This window comes from Ursus americanus, chromosome 33 (assembly GCF_024610735.1).
Source record: "Ursus americanus isolate L20-20 chromosome 33, mUrsAme1.1.p, whole genome shotgun sequence".
Lineage (NCBI taxonomy): Eukaryota > Metazoa > Chordata > Mammalia > Carnivora > Ursidae > Ursus > Ursus americanus.
In genome coordinates, this window is record NC_142159.1 from 9,359,225 (window position 1) to 9,382,571 (window position 23,347).

At 38.0% G+C, this 23,347-nt stretch overlaps 1 protein-coding gene across 11 annotated transcripts in view; it reads right to left on the bottom strand.

Moving 5' to 3' along the window:
- EPB41 (erythrocyte membrane protein band 4.1) overlaps positions 1-23,347 on the bottom strand; it is a 189,843-nt gene that overhangs the window by 52,122 nt on the left and 114,374 nt on the right. For all 11 annotated transcript variants that reach the window (XM_045782662.2, XM_045782668.2, XM_045782673.2 and 8 more), the window contains exons 7-11: positions 23,094-23,312; positions 15,405-15,492; positions 12,180-12,332; positions 10,020-10,117; positions 7,491-7,663 (exon numbers count right to left, since the gene is read on the bottom strand). In XM_045782662.2, the coding sequence (XP_045638618.1) occupies positions 7,491-7,663; positions 10,020-10,117; positions 12,180-12,332; positions 15,405-15,492; positions 23,094-23,312 (731 nt within the window). The remainder of the gene's footprint in view (positions 1-7,490; positions 7,664-10,019; positions 10,118-12,179; positions 12,333-15,404; positions 15,493-23,093; positions 23,313-23,347) is intronic.

A 23,347-nucleotide genomic window follows, 5' to 3' on the forward strand; every position in this document is an offset into this window, starting at 1 on the left:
CTAAGTCCTTGTATTTTTTATGTTATGGGCTAATATCATTTCAACAGTATGCTGGGAAAAAATTATTCATGCACACACTGATATGCAATTCAAGTGAAAGGTTTCACCTGGAACCCTGGAGGGAAGCAAATTTCTTTTCTCAATAAGAAAACTACAAAGTATGGTTCACAACAGAGAATCACGGTGGTGTTGCTTTTTTTAAACATCTTGACTGAGATATAATTCACCCATTTAGATTGTATAATTCAATGCTTTTCAGTATATTTATTGGGGGTAGTGGTTGCTTTTTAAGATGTTTTGGCTCTTCAGTTTTATGAATTTATTTGTTAGCTATCACAAGATTTAGGTGCATATATAGAGAATGCTTAACTTTAAAAATTCAATTATTTCCCAATTCTGAATGTCTAGACAAAGAAGAGTGTTGTGATAATCTTATGGGCCCATTAATTCCAGTGTTATATTGCTCTTGTCTAAAAACAACAGAAATTTTGACACAGTTATATCTTAGAGCAGTGAAGAACAAAACCCAAAACCATCATAATGAGTAAAAGGAGACTTAAATTTTAGGTCTAGCCCTGTTACTTACTAGCACAATCTCTGCTCGTATGGTATGGGCACAATAGGTACACAGTGGATCAGTGGCTCCATTTTTAGAGGGCCCACACAAATCAGCTGCAGATCTTGGAAAAGCAACAACAACAACAGAAAACCCCAGACAGATGAGGTATCTAAAAGTGAAGCTTGGGCACTTGTTTTGTTTTAAAGCTCTGAAGATGACATGGGTATATCCCCTGGCAAGAATCACGTAACCGCTACTCACCAAGTGGCTGAACTGTCTTGTTATGTGACCCTAACAAGTTATATAACTTTTTTGTGCCCCAGTCTCCTCATGATTAAACCAAGAATTCTTAAATGCTTCTTGTTCACTGGGTTGTTGGTACTAAACAGGAATATATGGAACTGGTTTGAAAAGCAAAAAGTGCAACAAAAATATAAGCTGAAAAATCTTTGTCATCGTTATTAGCTATCTTTGTGACTTACCACTCTAACGTATAAACTGGGACCTGAACCCGTTTTAGCTTCTCAGCTGGTGAAGCAGATGCTCTGAGCACCAGAGAGAACAGAAAAGGGAGTGTAAAGTGAGGGCCTTTGTAAGACACTTCTTGCAAAAGTTTCCCTAATATACCATCTCTAGCTTAGCGGCCTATATTTTATATATATATATATAATATATATATATATTATATATATATAAATTGTAAAATGTAGTCTTATATATATATATATAGTCTATATATATATTGTGTAGCAAATATATATATATATATATATATATATATATATATTTTCCCCCCCAAAGACGAGGGCCTAACAAGGGAAAAGTCTCTCTCTCAAGATGAATAGAGAAGGATCTAGGAAAAGGAGGGAAATACAGTTTCCATGGACCTGTTTCTAATTCTTATACCGAAAAGAGAGCACACAGAGAAAAAGAAGATATTTGGAAATGAATGTCTAACTAAAACTAAAAAAAAAAAATGTGTCCTATTCAGTTTATATGTAATTCAGAGGCTTAAAAGATAGTACCACGTGTAAAATATTTAGAACAGTGCCTGAACACACTAAGTACTCAATGAATATCAGTATTTTTTATTCTTCCTCTTCCAGGAAAAAAAAAAAAAAGCCATCATGGTGAAGAGTCTAGGAGAATATGGGTCTAGGAGAACAATGGGTCTAGGAGAACAATCCTAGACTCTACTTCTAGTTGTGTTGCTATGTGACCTTAGTCAAGTCACTTAAATTCTAAGATTAGATTGTAAGAAATAATGAACAAATAATGAATCATGGAACACTACATCAAAAACTAAGGACGTACTGTATGGTGACTAACATAACATAATAAAAAATTATTATAAAAAAAAAGAATTAATGAACAGCGATGGGTATCCATTTCAAGAAATGAAAAACAATAGTTCAATAAAAGTAGAAAGAAAATAATGAAGATATTAGCTGGCATGAATTAAAATATACACCATATGGGGGCGCCTGGGTGGCACAGCGGTTAAGCGTCTGCCTTCGGCTCAGGGCGTGATCCCGGCGTTGTGGGATCAAGCCCCACATCAGGCTTCTCCGATGGGAGCCTGCTTCTTCCTCTCCCACTCCCCCTGCTTGCGTTCCCTCTCTCGCTGGCTGTCTCTATCTCTGTCGAATAAATAAATAAAATCTTTAAAAAAAAAAAAATATACACCATATGAAAAAAACCCCAAAAGTTGGTTCTTTGAAGAGATTAATAAAATTAATAGATTTGTAGCAAGACTATTCAAGAAAAAAAGAAGCACAATATCATGAACACGAAAGGGGACACTGCTAAGTTCTTAGAGATATTAAAAAGATACCCAACGTTATATGAATAAATTTAAAAATTTAGAAGGAGGGGCACATTGGTGGTGCAGTCGGTTAAGCATCCGACTCTTGGTTTTGACTTGGGTTGGGAGATCAAGCCCAGCATCAGCACTGAGGTCGGCATGGAATCTGCTTGGGACTCTCTCTCCCTCTCCCTCTGCCCCTCCCCCCGCTCTCTCTGTCTCTCTCTAAAATAAATAAATAAATCTTTTTAAACAATTTAGATGGAATAGACATTTCCTAGAAAAATACAATTACCAAAACTGAAACAAGAACTAGAACATCTTAACAGTCCTTTATCTAATAAAGATATCGAATCTGAAAGTAAGGAACTCCCACACAACGAGATCCCTAGGACCAGACGGCTTTATCGGCGAATTCTTCCACACAACACCAATCTTACACAAACTCTTCCAGAGAACAGAAAAAGAGGGAATCCTTCTCAGTTTATTTTATGAGATCAGCATACACTTGATGCTAAAACCTGACAACATTACAAGACAGGAAAATGACAGGCCTATCTCTCTTATGAAAATAGTTGACAAAAAAATTATAAAATAATACGTAAGAAAAACATTATAATCAAATTGTGTTGACTCCAAGAATGCAAAGTTGGTTTAACGACTGAAAGTCAGTCAACGTAATCCACCACATAATATAAAAAGAGAAAAAAGTCATATTATTATAGCTGACCCTTGAACAGCCCTGGGGAGAGGGGTGCCAACTCTCTTGCACAGTTGAAAATCTGTATATAACTTCTGACTCCCCAAACACTTAACTCCTAATAGCCTATTGTTGGCTGAAAGCCTTACTGAAAACACAAACCATTGACTAGCACATATTTTGTATGTTAGATATATTATATACTATTTTCTTACAATAAAGTAAACTAGAAAAAAGAAAAATGTTAAGATAATCGTAAGGAAAAGAAAGTACACTGATAGTATTATGTTGTATTTATCAAAAATAATCTGCCAAAAGTGTACCCGGGCAGTTCAAAACCATATTATTCAAAGGCCAACTATATATCCATCAATGAATTAAAAAGCACTGGATAAAAGTCACCATTCATTTATGATAAAAACTTAGGAAACTAGGAATAAAAGAAAACTTCCTTAACTGATAAAAGGTAGCTAACAAAACCTAGAATAAACATCATACTTCGCTATGAAATACTGATGGTTTCTCCCTGAGACTGGGAGTGAGACAAGTATAAAGAATTCTTACAGCACTGCATGTTATATAAGACTGATGAATCACCGACCCGTACCTCTGAAACCAATAATATGTTAATTAACTGAATTTAAATTTTAAAAATCTTTTTTAAAAAAAGAACTCCTACGAACTAATAAGACAGACAACACAATAAAAATATGAGCCAAAGTTTGGAACAGGCACTTCAGAAATGATGACATGCAAATGACCTACAAACTAAGAAAAGGTACTCATTAGTCATCAGGATTTGAATGAGGGTTTGAAAAATTAAACAACAAAAAAGAAGTACTTTTCTCCCAGGCAGAAGAAATTAAAGAGAGGGACAACAGTTGTAATAGGATATTCTAATGCACTTAAAACACCCAATATAAAGTGGAACAGAAAATCCTGCTCACATTCAGCTGACAGGAAAAACAATCTTATTTTCAACATTTATCTATTAAGCACCTACAGTGTAGCAAGAATTATGGTAACTATCAAGACCAGTAAAGATCATACATCTTCAAAAAAATTCTCAGAACGTAAAGATAGGAAGAAGGCATCCTGGAATATATGAAGGTAAAAAGTGACTGATCTAGGTACCAAAAAACGTACAGGATTCTATCCTAAGTTTGAACAGACAGACCATGTTAACTTTGGACAAACTTTTTAAGGCTTTAGGTTTCACTTCTATAAAATTAGGTGGCTGACTCAATGATTTCCAAAAATTTTTTCGAAGTCCCCAAACTCTGATACTAACAGTAAAGCCACCAAAGCTGACTATCTTCCCTTAGAATTGTCTTACATGTTTTAGTTTTGGAATCTCAACCATTACCGTAGCATTTTGAAGACAAATTTTTGGAGATAGACTACAATTTAATAAGAACTAGCTAATACTAGTCAACAGAGACATCAAGATTTTTTAATGTCTTGAATTGTGACATTTCTACAGCTAGAAAAATAGAGACAGTCGGGATATGATTTCTAAAAGTAACATAAATCTCTCTGTAAGTAAAGCTTTCTAATTTGTTTAAGATACCAAAGCTCATTAACATTTGAATCTTTGGTTATTTTTGCTATTAGAAAGAAAGGACACAACGGGCATAGTATCTAAATAATGAAGAATTTCTACATAGTGGAAAAAGCCACGGGATATGGCATCAGACAAAGGTCTAGCTTTGCAACTTACTATCTGTGAGATATTGAACACGTTGCTTAAACTTTCCAACCTCAGTTTCTTACTGAAAATTGACGATAAAAACAATAGTTCCTCAAACCCAAGGTAAACCGAAAGCAGGACACTTAACTGGACAAGGAAGGAGATGGCTGGTGGTGTTATATAAATATGGCAGACATGAGGATTGAGTGACCCCATCTAAAATTTACCTTGTCCGAATCATAAGTCTTGATTTTCTATATCCCCAACGGTGCTTCTCTCTCAGACTTTCCCATCGTACTAAATGATCAAGCCTAGGAATAAACTTCGAATTTTTTTTCCTTACCATCTCCAACACTTAATTTATCAGTAATTCTGTCAGGCCTACCTCCAAAATGTATTTCTGACCACTTTTCCCTGTCTTCATTCCAATACTCAAGTCCCAGCTGTCATCACCTCTCACCCAGATCCTGCAACAGACTTCACCATGCTTCTGCTTTGCTCCTTCAGCGGAGCGTTCAGTGGAGCATTCACCCAGAAGTCAGGGTGGTCTTTTTAAAATGGAAATCAGATCATATCACTCCCTCTAACAGCTTTCCACTGCAACCAAAATAAAATCTAAACTCTTTATAAGGCCTTGTAGGCCGTATACAATCTGGCCCCTCCCACTTCTCCGACCCCACTTATTTTTTTAAATTTTTTTTTATTCCTTTCTCCTCATTCACTAAGATCTAGACCTATGCTACCCAACAGGGGAGCTACCAGCCACATATGGCTATTTAAATTTAAATTGAATTAAAATTCAGTTCCTTAGTTACATAGTCACGTTTCAAGTTCGTAACTGGCCACATGTGGCCACAGCCTACCAAACTGGACATCATCAAACAGATTTCCGTCAGAACACAAAGTTCGAGGGGACGGCACTGATCGAGACCCATGCCAAGCTCATTCCTACCTCCAGATCATCGTACTTGCTACTCCCCCTTTGAGAATGCTCTTCCCCGAATGTTGGGATGGCTTACTCCTTCTCATAATTCAGGTCTCAGTCCAAACATCCTCAGAGGGACCTTCTAAATTTAGATATAGACCACTCAATCTCAAACAGTTCCCCGGTCTCCCCAACACTCTTTACCCATCACTCTGTTTTATTTTCTTCATAGTACTTATCACTGTCTGAAACTGTTTTGTTTTGTATCTGTTTGCCTATAGAATGTAAGCCCTTCGATGGCAGAGACCATGTTTGTATATTCACATCTGTATCTCCAGTGACTAAAACAATACTTGACATGTAGGAAAGGTAAAGTAAGTTGTTGAACAAAGGAATAAGTGAGAAAGTATCTGAAAGAACATGGGTTTTGGAGTTAAACCAACCTGTACTCCAATCCACTTAACAGCTATCATATCTTAAGAAAAGTTATTTAACCTTTGAGCCAAATTCCTAGCATCTTCATGATGATTGAAAAAGACAAAGCCTGTAATCTGCTTTGTCCTCACTATTAAAGCAACCCCTTCAAACTCAGGACAGTAGAGAAACATCAGAAAGACAGAAGCATGACTTGCAATATGAAAGCACAAAAGTTCTACTCCTTGGGTAATCTCTTTTCCAAGTGTGGCTGACTCATTCTGGATTCCTCTTAAACTGAGCAAGGTGTCTCTGATACATGCTCCCATAATGCAACAAACCAAAACATGGCAGCATAATTCTGGATGATACCAAACAAAATAATAATGCTGTGGCTAGAATATTAACAATATCTTACTGATAGCTAATATTCTGGGGTCACTTATTAAGTGTCGGCCATTGTGCTAAGCACCATATATACATCATCTGATTTATTCCTCACGAAAACTCTCTGAGCTATTATTGTTATTATCACCATGCCCATTTTATAAATGAGAAAACCAAGGCACAGAGATTAAGTAAGCTGCCCAAGAAGACAGATCATAAATGCAGGGGTTGAGCTTGGAACCAGGTCTATCTGAGGGTAGAACCCAAACCTTTAACTTCTGTAACATGCAACTTCCTCTTACAGTCGATAGCATAAAGCTGGGCTCTGGTGACTCCCTAATAAATACAATCAACAATACTCTATTTTGGTTACTGCCTTCTGAAATTTTATTTATTAGCCACCTTTTTTTTTTTTAAGTGGCATAAAGAACTGAGTATGGTTTCTTATTTCATTTCAGGAATACTCTCAAGTCCTTGAGACTATGAAAAATTCAGGAATATCTTCTGTTGGTATACACAATCATGAAAATTATCTATTTCCTCCCAATTTTATTTAAACAAAATTTAGAGACTCCAATAACACCACTGCTTGTTTTTTCTATCTCTAATTGTCACAGGGCAAACTTTTTAAATGAATGCTCTAGTGAGCCAAGACCCTTTTCCTCTTTCCTACTTGAAAAAACAACTATTCAAAAACATTGAAGAGTAGGTTTTCGTTCAGTATACGACATGAGGTTTTCACACTGTGGTAGAGATTCTGCATTTGAGTTCTGATTCCAGTGGTGTTTCATCCACTACTACTAAGCAGCAGAACCTTGATCCAGTTACTACTCTCTCAGAACCTCAGTTCTACTTTTCTTAAGATGATTCCACTGAAACAGACAATTAGTAAGATCCATTTCATTTACCACTGAGATTCTTTAATTTGGCTCCCTTATAGACAACTGAACTTCTTTGATCTCTCCCTTAATGAGTTAGGATCACAAGAAATCATTAATATTCAACACAAACCTCCATCCAGGCTCCGGGATGCCCGTTTGCTTGCTGTACGCTCGAAGTGTGGGGCAGGCCTGTCAATCAGAGCACTAGCTTGTCTGGTCTGTGCCTGAGTCCGGCCACTGTATCGAAATTTGGATCCCAGTGCAAGAAATTTGCTTTTAGGAAGGGTGTCTGTAGATGTCAGTCTAGGGGGGAAAAACATAATTATATGTATTATCTCACTCTAATGAGATGGGGAGATTAAAGACAAAAATCACGAATTAATCTCACAGTTTCCTTACAGTTATTAAGACAGAGTCCCAATCAAGCAATCATTATTTTAATTCTACATCATTTCTCGAAGTATAATTTCATTGTAGCCTATATTAATAATATCATCATATATCCCTAGAGGTAGGGCCTTATGGGTTCCAAAATGCTTTTATAGCACTGTAATATTTTCATTACATCCATGTAATATCTTCATCATTTTACAGGTATAAGAAACTGCACTTCCTAGAAGAAGTTAGTGCTTTAAGATCACATAGCTGGTAAAAGATTAGACAATAACAGGGTCCAAGCCCAGAGCACTTTTTCCACTCTATTAAAATAATTTTGTCAAATGCACTCCAAACTCAATTAGTGCCTGTTAACGTATTTACTAGGTTAGGTTAGGAACCCTATCTTCTTTCTACCCTGTAATCTCTTTTGCCACGGCATTTACTGCACTGACCCGAAACAATCTAGGTGGTAGTCTCACTACAAGGCTGTGAGCTCTCTACGGGTAAAGGATAGAGACTATGATTTATTTACCTTTGTGTTTTCACTCCTGGCACAGTGCCTGGCATTAATTTGCCACTCAATAAATGTTTGCTGAATAAATACATAAATTGTTACATCAAATACTACCAAAAAGAGAGTACTTTTTCCCTCTGGGATAGTTTATTTTAATTCAGCAAATATTTACTTTCTTTTGTGTGATGAACATCACACATTAATACAGTCTCTTATTTTGATAAAACAGATTTAAACATGCTGTCCTACAAGTAAATACTTTGGGCTGTAGTTGAAATCTATACCATACATATTAAACATTCAAAAAACTCTTTCTGACCTGTACCCTTTTATTTTTTTTAAAGATTTATTTATTTATTTATTTATTTATTTATTTATTTATTTGAGAGAGAGAGCACAAGCACGTGTAAGTGGAAGGAGGGGCAGAGGAAGAGAATCTCAAGACTTCCTGCTGAGCGTGGAGCCCCCCTATGGGACTCGATCCCACAACCCATGAGATCATGACCTGAGCTGAAACCAAGAGTCAGATGCTCAACCAAATGAGTCACCCAGGTGCCCCGCCCTCCTCCTTTTTAAAAACTCTATTTTCTTAGTTTGATTTTAAAGAAGAGGATGATAAAAACATAAAGAAGTATCTCAATCCCAATAATTAAGATTCTTTAATTGGTTATGAAGTATATCTTTATGTTTATTGTGAAATGAGAACTAAAATGTTATTTTCCCTGACTTTTCTTCCTGTCTACTGTGCTATAGGGCTAAGTATGATGTGAAAATACAAAGAAAAGTAAAAGGTATTATGGTTATCTCTCTTGAGAGCCATTCGTAAAGAGCCAAGTTTATTTACAAATGACATGACATGAGATCTGGGATTTGCTTCAAAATACTCTGGGAAGGAGTGGAAAGGAATGGGTAAGGAAACAGATGAAACAAGACTGGCCTTGGGGTGATATTACTGAAGCTGGGTATAGGTACCGGGTAGTTCATTATACCACCTTCTTACTATTACCATGTATGCAATTATAATAAAGAAAGTTTTCTTTAAAAGGCAAGCTGACAGCAACTAGCTGGTTCTCCTTTCAGTGCGGCGATTACTTGTCTAAAGGCTGTCTCCTCTGCTAGTGTGATTGTTCCCTCAGGACAGGGACTAGAACTATCTTGTGGTACACTCTCAATGCCTGCTACAGTGCCTACACAAAGGGTAAGCACAAAGAAAATGTTTGGTAGATGAATACAAGGAGTTAATGACATGGCCTCTTGAAAACCAAAGCAGATGAAACTTTCTCCTGTCTTCAGATCATCTGATGCAATTGGGCTTCAAAAGATGGTTCTCTGTGCCTCTTTTCTGGGGCTGATCAGAGCCAAGACAACAATCAGCTTCCTACCTTTAACCTTCTAATATAACAGCCGCACAGAAAGTAGTTAAGCATTGCTTCAAGAAATTCCCTGTGGAGGTAAGTCAGGGTACTTCCCCCTCACAGACTGATTTTAGCTCCATTAAGATGATCACAGAGCCCCTAGTGAACACAGATTCCTTTTCCCTCCCTTCTGTTCTTCTTCTACCACCCACAGAAAGGTGCTCTGGGAATGTTAAGGCATATTTTTCAATCCAAGGGAGAACTGGATTTATTTTGTCTTGCTTAAGATGATCTCACCTGAGCTAAATAAAAGAATGCCAGCCATACAAAGAAGGGAATTTCAATAGCAGGTTTAAAATAGAAACATGCATAAATAATTTATCCTTGAAAAATACTGAAGTGAGAACAATACCTGAAAAAAGTGTGATGCTCAACACAGACTTTCCATAACTTCTTAGCTGCTCGGTAACTGGGAAGTTTGAATCCAATGGTACTCTCATATTGTTCTTGCTATAAAAACGCGAATAAACATGAAACATGATTATTTGACTAACGTGATCCGGTACCATAGAAACATGGTGTTACAGAAGAGGATATTACAAATGAAACGAATGTTACTAGTCTAAGAAACTGAAATTTTTTCTTAGTTACTGAAAGAGATCTACTCACTTAAGGTGGCTTTTTCCACAGCAGAGAAACCAGGAGGTGCATCTTATATTTGCATCTTATTTTGTTCAGAACCCACGCCCCCTACAGACACGACACAACACACACACACACACACACACACACGCACACACGCACACACACGCACACACTGCACATTTTCTGAGACATAATTAAGTGACCTTTGGACTGTCCGGACACTACTTTTCCTTGGTCACAGTCTACATTTGGGATACTTGACCACAATATGATCAGGGAATGGGATAACGTGATTCCTCCAATCAATCAGTACTATCACGCAATTGTTTTTAGTAATAGGAGTTAAGATTTTGGCCCAAACCAGATTCCTGAATTATTAAATGTTTTCTCTTTTTTTCCTTTGATTGACCACTAATTTATCTGAAGACCTCTTTGACTGAAGCAAATCATAACCTGCCAAGGATGCGAAAAACTGTTCTGCTAGTCTTTTGCTTCTGTGTTTCTGCCTTACGCATACTTCATAAGATAAAAATAAACTGACATTTATATTTAGTTCCTAGTATTGCCAATAACACTATGATTAGATAGTGTCATCTATATATTTACACATGTAGAAACTAAGATCAGAGAAGCTATTTGTTCAGGCTCATGGCTATCAAGTGGCAGAACCAGATCTTCGTGGTTTCTGCTATACCATGCTACTGCTGTTATCACCCTCTGTAGACAGAACACTGCACTTCTCAAAATCCTACTGTTGTTCCTAATTGTCTTCTTCAATAAGAATTCTGTGTTTCAGTACGTATCGTATAGTTGACATTCAAAAAAACCAAGGAGTTCCTTTATCATAGTTATTTGTGTGTATGTGTGTGCGTGTGTATAAATTTTCTATACTCCTAGATCCTAGAATAGTACCTGGCACAAAGAAAGCCCTCAATCAATAAATACTTGGTGACTGAATGCCTCTTAGATTTGAAACACTTGAGGGAACTCCTCTTTGCTAGGCACAGGTAAATAATGATGGTATTATATAAATGCTTCATTGAGCTTATCCAAGATTCTTAAGGCTGCACATCTAGTATTTCCAAGCTAAAATAATGAGCCATTTTCCACCAGCAGATGGTGATACACACACAAAAAAAGCCACACTGCATTAGTGCAGTGCTTTCTTCTTTAGAGCTTTTACAGCTGTCATCTGATTTGATCTTCATATCAACTGTGACAGAGAAGGTATTATCCCACTTGAATGATAAGGAAGCTGAGCCCTAGATTTGTCCTGGGTATTTTGCTTAGTAGTGGCAGAGGCAGAGTAGGAGCTAGAACTTTTTTTAATTTCGACTTAAATAATTTTCCACTGTGCCATGATGGCTCCTTCATGTACAAGTTAAGTTTGGTCAGCATTAGTATATTCTAAATCCTGAACGCCAACTAATAACGGAGTTGTCTGGTACAAAGTGGAACATCCAATCTATTAAAAATCTAGAACTTGACCTAGAACACATTCTTAGTAACTAGTAGAAGCTACGCATACAAATAAATCTTAATTACATGTGGTAAGGTGTTGGTGGTGCAAAACATGACTATCTTAACCCCACAATATTAAAATCTCCTGCTACTTAATTTTTAAATAGTTACAAATATTTTTCCATCAAGGTTTTACCTGGAGTAAACAAAGAACAAGTTTAGCAATCCAAGATTAACTTCTGGCCATGGTATATTTACTTACATAAAGAGAAATGTCCAGAACATCAGTAGTAAGGAAGACAAGCAGCATTATGGGCTGATTAATTTAGAAAACAGAATTACCAGCTCCTGAACAGTTAGCTACAGACAGATGTCTTAGACGACGTAATAAGAAAAACAAGAATGAAGAGATGTTTTCAACACGGTCCATGCTTGATTCAGGAGGAAAGAAGCATGCATGCTGTACCTCTCCAGGACGGATCTTGATGAAAAAGCTGCTACGTTTGTAAGAAATCTTCAGAACTTTGGGCCAAGGAAAGCGATTAATTCTCAGCTTATCTTTATAAACCAGAAGGCCACTAGAGCAGACACCTAGGATAATATCCACTCCTTCCAAGTCCTGAAAAAGAAAAGTGCTAGCAGTTCAGTCTTCAGCAAAGTGCTTAACACATGGCTGACTATCATTTGATAAACTGAAGATATCGATAACCAAAAACACTTAACAAAGCATACGTTAAAAAGTAAAGCTTAACCTTACAATCCTAATCCATGGGACTATTGAGTTTTATTAAATATTAAATATTTATTAAATATTTAATAAATATTTAATAAATATTAAATGTTACTCTACCACTGTAAGTGAACATCTGCTCTTCACTTGTCCAAGAAACATGGACATATACGAACTGACTCCTAGGAGAAGCAGTGCAGCCATCACTGCCACCCCCAGAGCCATCGTGAAATGTCACTGGGCTTGCACCTCATCTAACTTTCCAACACTTCTCCCATAAAACTGAGCCTGTGTCTTCCAAAAAGGTGTTCCTTAATAATCCCAAAAGAGACGCTCACCTGCATTTACCGTGCCTGTCTGTATATGAAAATTCTAGGGTAAACATTTGTTCTCATTTTGGTCTCCCAGTTCTAAAATACTCAAACCTGTCACTATCAGGTCAGTAAATAATTACTATAGTGGCTATAGTAGCTACCGGTGTCCTATACATGTAGGTTTAAGTCTGTAGACCACATGACTTCTGGAGGCTAGGGCTGAGGGTTATGTCTACTATCGAATATACATGCCCAGTTATGATTTTTTACGATAATGTGGTCATTCATCCAAAAATCATAAGTAAAGGAGTTGACTCTATCCCTGTATAAACTCAGGATGAGAGAATCTCAGACTCTTGTAATTATTGATGTAAAATATATTAAATTATAACTATTATCCCAAAGTCAAGAAGGAACAGCAAGATAAAGGCACATTTCTATGTCTCCTTAGTAATTTTTAAAAATTAAATATATAGGGGCGCCTGGGTAGCGCAGTCGTTAAAGCGTCTGCCTTCGGCTCAGGGCGTGATCCCGGCGTACCGGGATCGAGTCCCACATCGGGCTCCTCCGCTATGAGCCTGCTTCTTCCTCTCCCACTCCCCCTGCTGTGTTCCCTCTCTCGCTGGCTGTCTCTCTGTCACATAAATAAATAAAAAAAAAATCTTTAAAAAAAAAATTAAATATATAACGTTAATCATCTGTGTCTGCTAATAATGAAAATAAATTTCACCTGAGTAAATCTCTACCAACGACTATTTAGATAGGTAATCAAAACCCAGAGTTAAATGTTTCTTGACTATTCTTTTTCCCAAATTGAGTATAGAGAAACATGTTAGTGCCTATACGTGTTATGTACAAACACAACGGAGAAGTAAAAATTATTAACAGCTCTAACTCAATGACTATATAACTGAGAATTTCCCAGAAGACACCCTCTTAAATTCTTAAAGCCTGTGGGGACAACTATATCTCTCTCAATTATATGTTTTGGAGAAACAGTTTGCTTTACAACATTTAGGACAGGAACATGATGCTTGACTTCTTCATCTATTCCTGATCATTACTGCATCGACACCAGCCACAGCAGGAACTGAGAAGCAAAACCAAACAATTTCAGCTCTGATCTTTCTACCACCTACTTTAGAGATTCACAGAAGCATCCAGGCCGAAACAATCCAGAGCAACATTTCAAGAAAAACCACGAACATGCAATGAAATTTTATTAGATTTAACAGAATCTAATAAGGAAGAATCTTCAGGTATCAGCTATTCAGGGTGGGGAAAGCATGAAAGGTCCTGTTAGTCCAATCACACACCAAATGTTTGAATGTCCTTTTTTCTACATTCCTACCAAGTGATTTTTCTACCTATCCTGGAATAGAAGGTAGTGAGCATTCTGTCACTAGAGCTATTCCAGGATAGGTAGAATAACTGCTTGCTGGGAATTTAGAAAGAAGGACATTCAGACACCTGGTGTCTGACTGGACTAACAGGACCTTTCATGCTGTAGGCACGAAATAATTACTATGGTAGCCGGGGGCCCATTCCATCTTAGAAAAGCTCTGACTGTTAGGCAATTTGTCCAACTATGCTGAACGGTATTTCCCTGTAATTTCCATCTTACTAGCTCTAGTTTTGTATCTGGAGCCATAGTAAAATCTCTACTTCACAGAGCAATCATTCAAATACATAAAGACAGGTTTACGTCTTCCCTAAACCTTCTCTTCTATGGGCTAAGTCTCCCCTAATCCTTTGCTTTCTCACTGGACATGGTTTTGAGTGCCCTCATCGTACACCCTAGTTAAGTTCCTCTAAATGAACCTCGCGTCATCCCTTGAGCCCGTTCCCTCACAAACTCCTCGCACACACCCCGCAGCCACCCCCGGCTACTTCAGTAGGTAAAGATGAGGGAAGTCAAGCAACTTCCCTTGAGTTTATTCTCTTAGGTTGTATTAGAACTAGGATTAAAGCTCAAGTTTCCAATTCCCTAACCCAGGAGTTTCCAAATGAACCACTGTGGTTCATCGCATGTGTGTTAGAATCACCTGGAAAAAGTGTGAAATCAGATTGCTGGGCTCCACCTGCAGCATTTCTGCTTCAGTAAGTCTGGGATGGGGCCGGAAATGTGCATTTCTAACAAGTTCCTGGATGCTGCTAAATGCTGGTTAGGAGACCACACTTCGAGAACCACTACCTTAGGCCAATGGTTCTCAGATTCAGGTGTGAATGAGAGTAATTTGACATGTTCATTCAACTTGGAGATCTAGTGCCTTGTCCAAAGTAATTCAGTACATCTGGGAGGACCTTGAGAATCTACATACTTAATAAATGCCCCAGTGTTCTGACGTAGGTGATGTTGGCTGTGAAACATGCCTTGCTGCCCCTCTATATTTTCAAATGCGTCTGCATTTTAGGAAAATATCACTTCTGCTCTAGGTGAAATATCTTTGATCCTTACAGGGGCTTCGATGTGAAATTCCATTCTGACAGGGGGACTGCAAAGGGGCAACTCATACACTTAAAATTCTAACAAGAACTCCCTCTTTTGAATGTTTTATAATACCCCAGATAAAAGTTGGCAGCAAGTATTACATGACCCAGGTCTGATACATGTATATTAATAAAGGCCAAAGATATCATTCGTTACCTTGGCTTTATGAAGGTCAACACCATACATAGACAACTTTTTGGCATTCTCAAGAAATTCCAGGTCAGCTTGAGCTGGAGTCATGGACCTTTGGTAGAATAAAAATTAGAAATTCAGCACCCAATGCCAACTTTTACAATAATCACAATTGTGTATTAGTTACACTTCATATAAATAAACAAATATATATACATATACCAATATGTATATGGATATATTTCATAGTCCTGAAAGTAAAATATTAGGGAAAAGGATTTCTATCACTACCTGTGTCTGAATCGTCGAAGCACGTCTTAGTAAAAAGAGATCTTGGAGAAAAACAAAGTCACCAAAAAACTATTAGAAATAAAAGGTTTTAAGAAATATCCTTAAGGCTGCCTCACACACCATCAGTTCTACCCTTCCCTCTCCTCAGCCTTTTTCTCTAATACACACAAACTCCTCCCACTAATTTCTCTTGCCAAGGAGGTGACCAAATTAAATCCTCTGAGGGCATGGTACAATTTACAATATCCTCTTAGCTGCCTTCTTCTTTCCATACTCTGAATTATTATGGAAATTAAACAGGAGGGCAGCTGAAGTTACTTAACTGGAGGCCCTTAATGGGGGCAGGCTCGATGAAAAGAAATTTTCTGGTAACAGATGGTGTCCTGCCCACTAATCTAAACAAAATAAATTGGTTAATAGAAGCATGTAGATAAGGGGGCTGCTTTCTCTGTTATTAAGATGTCTTCATTACTAGGCATATAATGAATTAGATTTGTTTGAAAACAATCAGTCTCGCTGTCTAATTGCTCATTGTGATGGTCTTGCCTTCTTCTTTATAACTTTCCCCACTCTGGAGAAGTGCTCACGAGCTGTTATGTTGAGCTCTGAAGAAAAAGATATCACTCCTAGTGCTGCACAATTCAGGCCGATCAAATATAACTTCATACTAACAATAATGCTGCCACACCCCCAAAGAAAAACGGTGTAAATGCCTGTTTCCCCAGAGGACTGCCTTAAACTAAACAAAGCAACAGTGGCCTATTCATTTAACAGAAGACACTCTTCTAAACCCATCTGTCTTTACCCTCATTAAAAAGAACAAAGGGCTCCTTGGAACAAGCAAAATCTCAGGAGACACTCTGCAGATTTGTTAATGACTCAGCCTCCCCAAATAAACTTTTTTTCTGCAAGCACTAAATCATCACACCTGAGTTCTATTTAGTAGACACAAAATTGAACACCCACCAAAAAAGGAGAATGGGAAAATTAACACATATGCAAGTCTGTGTATTCAAGTCACTAAAAACATCCCAGGAACAGGGTGCCTGGGTGGCTCAGTTGGTTGTGAGACTGATTCTTGGTTTCAGCTCGGGTCATGATCTCATGGTTGGGGGATCGAGCCCCATGACAGGTTCTGTGCTCAGCGTGGAGTCAGCTTGGGATTCTCACTCTGGCCCTTTTCTCTTTCTCCCTCTCAAATAAATAAAAACTTAAAAAAAAAAAAGCATCTCAGGAAAGTTTCATAGGTTTTTTTTTTTCCATATAAAGTTATATACTTTTCTATTTAAGGTCACTCCCAATCATTCTATAGTTTTTGTTGTTGTTACTATTATCAATGGCTTCAATTTTAGGATTTTGAAGGTGGAATGGAGATTGAAGATTATAGAATCCAACATTTTGATTTTGCTGATGAAGAAATAGGCCCCGAGGGGTCATATAGTCATGGGCAAGTTGTGACTCTTAAGTTTAAGGCAGCAGGCTTCAGTCAGGACTTCAAGTCACATTACTCAAGCCTCCTGCACTTAAGAGTAGTGACCTGGTGTCTCCCTCAATCTCCTTACTTATAAAATAAGATCCATGATAATACCTAATTCCAGAGACTAGGATAGGCAATGACTTTTTTATCTTTGCTGAATGAATGAATGTGACTATGTAGGGTAAAATGAGATAATCGTTGTTAAACTGCTCTGCAAAATATAAATGTTTATTATTATTGCAACTTTAAGTTTCTTTTTTCAAATTTTAAAGATTTATTTATTTGAGAGAGAGAGTGTGTGAGCAGGGAGGGAGGGGCAGAGGGAGAGGAGAGAATCCCAAACAGACTCACTACTGAGTGCGGAGACGACTTGGGGATTGACCCCATGATCCTGAGATCATGACCTGAGCTGAAATCAAGGGTCACCCACTCAACCGACTGAGCCACTCAGGCACCCCAGAAACTTTAAGTTTCTGATGATAGTAACAGTGGGACATCTATACACAATTCGTAATAGAGAAAAATTTTGATCACCTGAACTTGAAGACAAATTTTAAAACATTAAATGAGGCAACCATGATAAAATCTTTTCCATAGTTACTCCTCCAACTCCAAAGGACATTAATGGGGTCAATTTAAACACAGATTTAAGCTTCAAGCTATGTATTTAAATGCTTCTCTACATAAGCACACTTTAAAATTGTATTAAGGGCAGGAGCAACTGACTGGCTCAGTTAGAAGAGCATGCAACTCTTGATCTTGGGGCTGTGAGTTCAACCCCACGTTGGGTGAAGATTACTTAAATAACTATGTACTATAAATAAATAAATAAATAAATAAATAAATAAATAAATAAATAAATAAATAAGATTGTATTAAGGGCAGGTAGTAAGAAGAGATCTTTAACTTTAAAACTATGAAATTCCAGGGCGCCTGGGTGGCTCAGCCATTAAGCGTCTGCCTTTGGCTCAGGTCATGATCCCAGGGTCCTGGGATCGAGCCCCGCATCGCTCTCCCTGCTTGGCGGGAAGCCTGCTTCTCCCTCTCACACTCCCCGTGCTTGTGTTCCCTCTCTCGCTGTCTCTCTCTGTCAAATAAATAAATAAAATCTTAAAAAAAAAACCTATGAATTTCCTTTTTAGTTGAAAATAATGCTTGTATTTGAAGTTTGGCTGATATTTGAAACGCTTAAATGTAGAAGTTACCTACAATGCAAATCATTTTTTCCTCAACTATCTGAGAGCGAACTGTCAACCGAAGGACCCATCACTCCCAACACTTTAATGTGTAATTCCTACAAACAAGGACATTCTCCTATATAACCTCAACACAACTGTCAAAAGCAGGGAATAAATATTAATACATTACTGCTATCTTATCCTCAGACCCCACTCAAGTTTAGCCAGTTGTTTAGAAAATGCTCTGTATAGTAGAAAGGCCCAGATTAGTTAGCATCATGAATTTCATTTAGTTCATGCCTCTGGTCTTCTTCAGTCTGTAACAGTTCCTTAATCTTTCTTTGACTTTCGTCATCTTGACCTTTTGAGGATTACAGGCCAGTTACTCTACAGAATACACCCCAATTTGGGTCTGATGTTTCTCCATGAGCTGATTCAGGTTTTGCATCTTTGACAGGAATAGCACAAAAGTGGCTCCGTGGTCTCACCGCACCCTATCAGGTGGGAGGTGCACAATTTCAATTCGTTCCTTCGTGGATAATGTTCAGTTTGATCACTGATGTCTGCCAGGCTTCTCTTCTGTGCAGTTCCTATTTATCTCTTTGTAATTAATAATCAGATTGTGGGAATGTATTTTTTAAAAGATTTTATTTATTTATTTATTTATTTATTTATTTATTTATTTATTTGAGAGAAAGAATGAGAGAGAGCACAAGCATGGGGAGCAGCAGGCAGAGAGAGAAGCAGGCTCCCCGCTGAGCAGGGAACCTGACGCAGGGCTCAATCTCAGGACCCTGGGATCATGACCTGAGCCAAAGGCAGACACTTAACCGACTGAGCCACCCAGGGATCCCTGTGGGGATATATTCTGAAACCTTTTGAATATCCCATTCCTTATCAAACTTTGAATTTATTCATTTATATCAGCATGGACTCATAGATTCTCAATTTATTCAATGCAATATAATCAATTATTTTCCTTATTTATTTTGGTGCTTAAATTAGCCCAGATTTGGTCAGTGGGAGCCTCTCCGAGCTGGATTCTTTATCCTTCTGATCATTTCTGTCATTTTTTAAGCACTCCTTTCTCAAACAATGTAGTCAGATTATGTTAGTATGCATGTATGTATGTGTATATGTAGGCGTGTGTGCCTACTATCTATCTGTCTATCTATCAGAAATCATGAGTTAGCATTGAAACCTGCAGGGTTTTTCAAAATATTTTTTTTATTATATTATGAAACCTGCAGTTTTAATGCAATACCACAGGGTTTCTCCCTCTTCATAATGTGTATCTCCCTTTACTGACAGTAAGAAACCTGACTACCATTATCATTAATATATTGACTAATTTGATCAACACCTTGCATATAACCAATCTCTCATTGCTGCCACTGACTTCTCCCCTACAGGATGCCCTCCTCACCTTGATTGGACTCTGAACCACCCCCCATGTGGGGCTGCTCCCCACAAAGGGATTCCCTCCTTACCTCACTCAGGTTCTGACTCCTGGTGTTAGGCTACCCCTTTCAAGGACATCTTCTTCACCCGGCTCAGGCTTCAACACCCTGCATTAGGTACCACCCCATGCGACGGCCTCCGCCAATGCAGGCCTTACCCCACATGGATGCTTTTCTCAATCTGCTCTGCCTCTGATAACTACCACCACATTCCACACATGACTACCCTCCTCGTACTGTCTGAGCTCTGACTTCTCATGCCAGGCTGGTCCCCTACTCATGAATACTCTCTCCATCCTGCTTAGACCCCAATACCCCTAGCTAGACTGCCTCTCTGCATGGGTGACTATCTTGCTCTACCCTACCTAATGGCAAAACAAAATTGTTTCAGGAAGCTTTTTCTGATTATAAAAATCATATGAATTCATTGTATAACCACACTGGGGGGGGGGGGAATCTCTCATAATCCCACTACCCACAGAACTGTATATGTAAATACAACACATGTATTTTATAAATTTAATACCACAAGTTAAATTTAAATTACTTTCAACTTAAAATTTTAAAGATCATGATTTCTCCTAGATTTTCCAAGACTCCCGAAATATAATAAACTAGCTGGGAGGAGGCTAGATACCTCTAAGCCATTAAGAATTTATTCAGTACCACCTAATAATTTACTGCTTGAAAGCTTACAAAAGTATCTAACCAGAGAGCTCTGGCACTGGTTAACTCTTGCTCATTAAAAAGAGACATTGAAACAAAGTTTCTCTGTATTTATTTTGAGCAAGTGGGGTCCAGATACAGAGCCATTCAGTAAGTTCCAATGTTATATGACAGCCTTTTAATAATGTTTGTTACATCTCCTAATTAAGGACTGAGATTTCAAATAATTAAGTAGGGGGACAAGTGACAAGTTTACATACTTTCCTACTACCCATAAATGGAGGGCAATTAATTTTAAAGCTTGATTTGCTAGTATAAATTTACAGTGTTAATTATAACTTCAAAGTCTCTATCTGGGCAAAGGGCCACTAACTAAGGGTTCCATGTACATAGGCAGTCTTCTATTTATCTGAGAACAGGGTGATATTTGCTTGTACTTTTCAATGCATAGTAAAATGCTTCTGCCGCAGCAGAAGTTTCTCTGGATTAGTTAAAATGCCATGGTGTTGAACATAATTAAATTTTCCATTTGGCTTTCTGTTTGTAAATGGTGCCAATCTTTCCAAAAAGGAACAAGTAAATTCCAAGGTGTCACACCTCTACATTTTCTAGTCAAGGAGAGCCATCATTGCTTAATTTCTATCCATATACCTAACAGAACATCAACTGGACCATATCCACCAGTGTTTTGAGATCATTTCACTTATTTCGGTTTAAGTTCTGTTAAGTTCCAAAAAGTGGTTCTCTAAACCCAGGTTCACATCCATCACTTGTCAAATGGGGTTAAGAAATACTATCCTAGGGGCGCCTGGGTGGCACAGCAGTTAAGCGTCTGCCTTCGGCTCAGGGCGTGATCCCGGAGTTCTGGGATCGAGCCCCACGTCAGGCTCCTCCGCTATGAGCCTGCTTCTTCCTCTCCCACTCCCCCTGCTTGTGTTCCCTCTCTCACTGCCTGTCTCTATCTCTGTCAAATAAATAAATAAAATCTTTAAAAAAAAAAAAAAAGAAATATTATCCTAGCAAATACTCTCACTACATACTAGTCACTATGAGAAGCACTTCACATTTTTAACAATCACAAATTCATACCATTACCCTTATTTTTCAGATGAGAAAACTGAAGCTTAGAGAGCTTAAGTCATTTACTAAGAGTCAAAAAGTTCATAAGGAATAGAGTCTGAATTCAAAGTACGACAGGCTGATTCCAGAGCTGATGCTTCTATCTCACTCCTAGCTCAGCGGTTCTCAAACTTTTTGACCTTAGGATCCCTTCACTCTCTTAACAATTATTGAGGACTCCAAAGAGCTTTTCTTTATGTGGCTTATGTCTATTAATACTTGCTACATTAGAAATTAAAACTAAGAAAAATTTTAAATACATATTAAGTCTTTCAAGAATAACAATAAGCTCATATTTTAACATTCATAACATTTTCGTGTGAAAAATAACAATAATTTCCCAAAATGTAGTAAAAAAATTACATTGTTCCACATATTTACAAATTTTTTAAATATCTGGTTTAGAAGATAGCTGGATTCTCCTAATTCAGACTAATGTAACTCAGGGTACTACCAACTCAAGGCCAACATCAGATATTCATGTTAATAAGCTAAGGCAGCCTATAAAATTTAGCATTAGGAAGTCACTCAAATAACCATGGGATGTATAGTAGGAAGAAACACAAATTATTCTGGCACTTAAATATTAGCTAACATTTGCTGAATTTTGACAATGAGTAAGACATTGTATTAAGCTTTTCCACGGAGACGCCTGGGTGGCTCAGCTGGTTAAGCATCTGCCTTCGGCTCACATCATGATCCTGGGGTCCTGGGATTGAGACCCACATCGGGCCCTTGCTCATCGGGGAGCCTGCTTCTCCCTCTGCCTGCTGCTCCCCACTGCTTGTGCTCACTCACTCTCTCTCTCTGACAAATAAATAAATAAAATCTTTAAAAAAAAAAGTTCTTCCACATGATACCTTTTCTAATCCTATCCATCACCCTATTTCCTCTGAGCTAATAAGCTCATTCAGACTTATAAGGAACCTGAGGCTCAGAGCGGTTAAGTGAATAACTCAAGGTCACAAGGCCAGGACCAAGCTGAGCCAAGATCCCAACCCAGCTCAGTGTGACCATATGCCCTTGGTTTGGATCACTCTGTTGTGACACCTTCCAACATCACCAATTATTTCCATGGAAAAAAGCACTGAATTCAATAAATACCTCAGGGGTTTCATGGGTCCTCTGAAGTCTATCCATGTACACAGATCCTAAGAACCCTTGCTTTAAGGATCTTAAAGTACCTAATACAGCATAATAAGCTTAAAATCTGAAAAAAAAACAGGTAAGGCAATAATAGCTAACATTTATTGAGCACCTACGATGTGCCAGAAACAGTGCTTAGTGCTTTACACCTATGACCTCATTCAGTTTTTATCCTTCAACACAACACCCGTTACTCTGATGAGAAAACTGAGGTTCGGAAGGCTTACACGACTTGCTCGAAGTGGAACACTGGAGGGGCCCGAGCTGACTCCACAGCACCACATCCCCTCTAAGGCAAACACTGAATCAAAACCAGGCCAACAGTTTAAACTTACTGCCAAAACAAACACAGAAAAAACCCTGGAGACGTATTTACCTGTATGACTTATGCAGTTCCATGACCTTCTCTTCAAGTTCCTTTGTCTGATTTGGGGCCAGTTTAAAATCACTAACATAATCGGCACCGTGAAGTTCTGGGTCATAGTCACCCAGCTCAGACTGGATGGTGTACGAACCTAATAATGCTAAAGTTGCAAAAGAGCAGGGCAGACGTCCTGCCACTATGTCCTGCCGAAGCTGAAGGCATAAATAATATCTATGGCCAAAAGAGAAAAAAATGTCACCATGTCA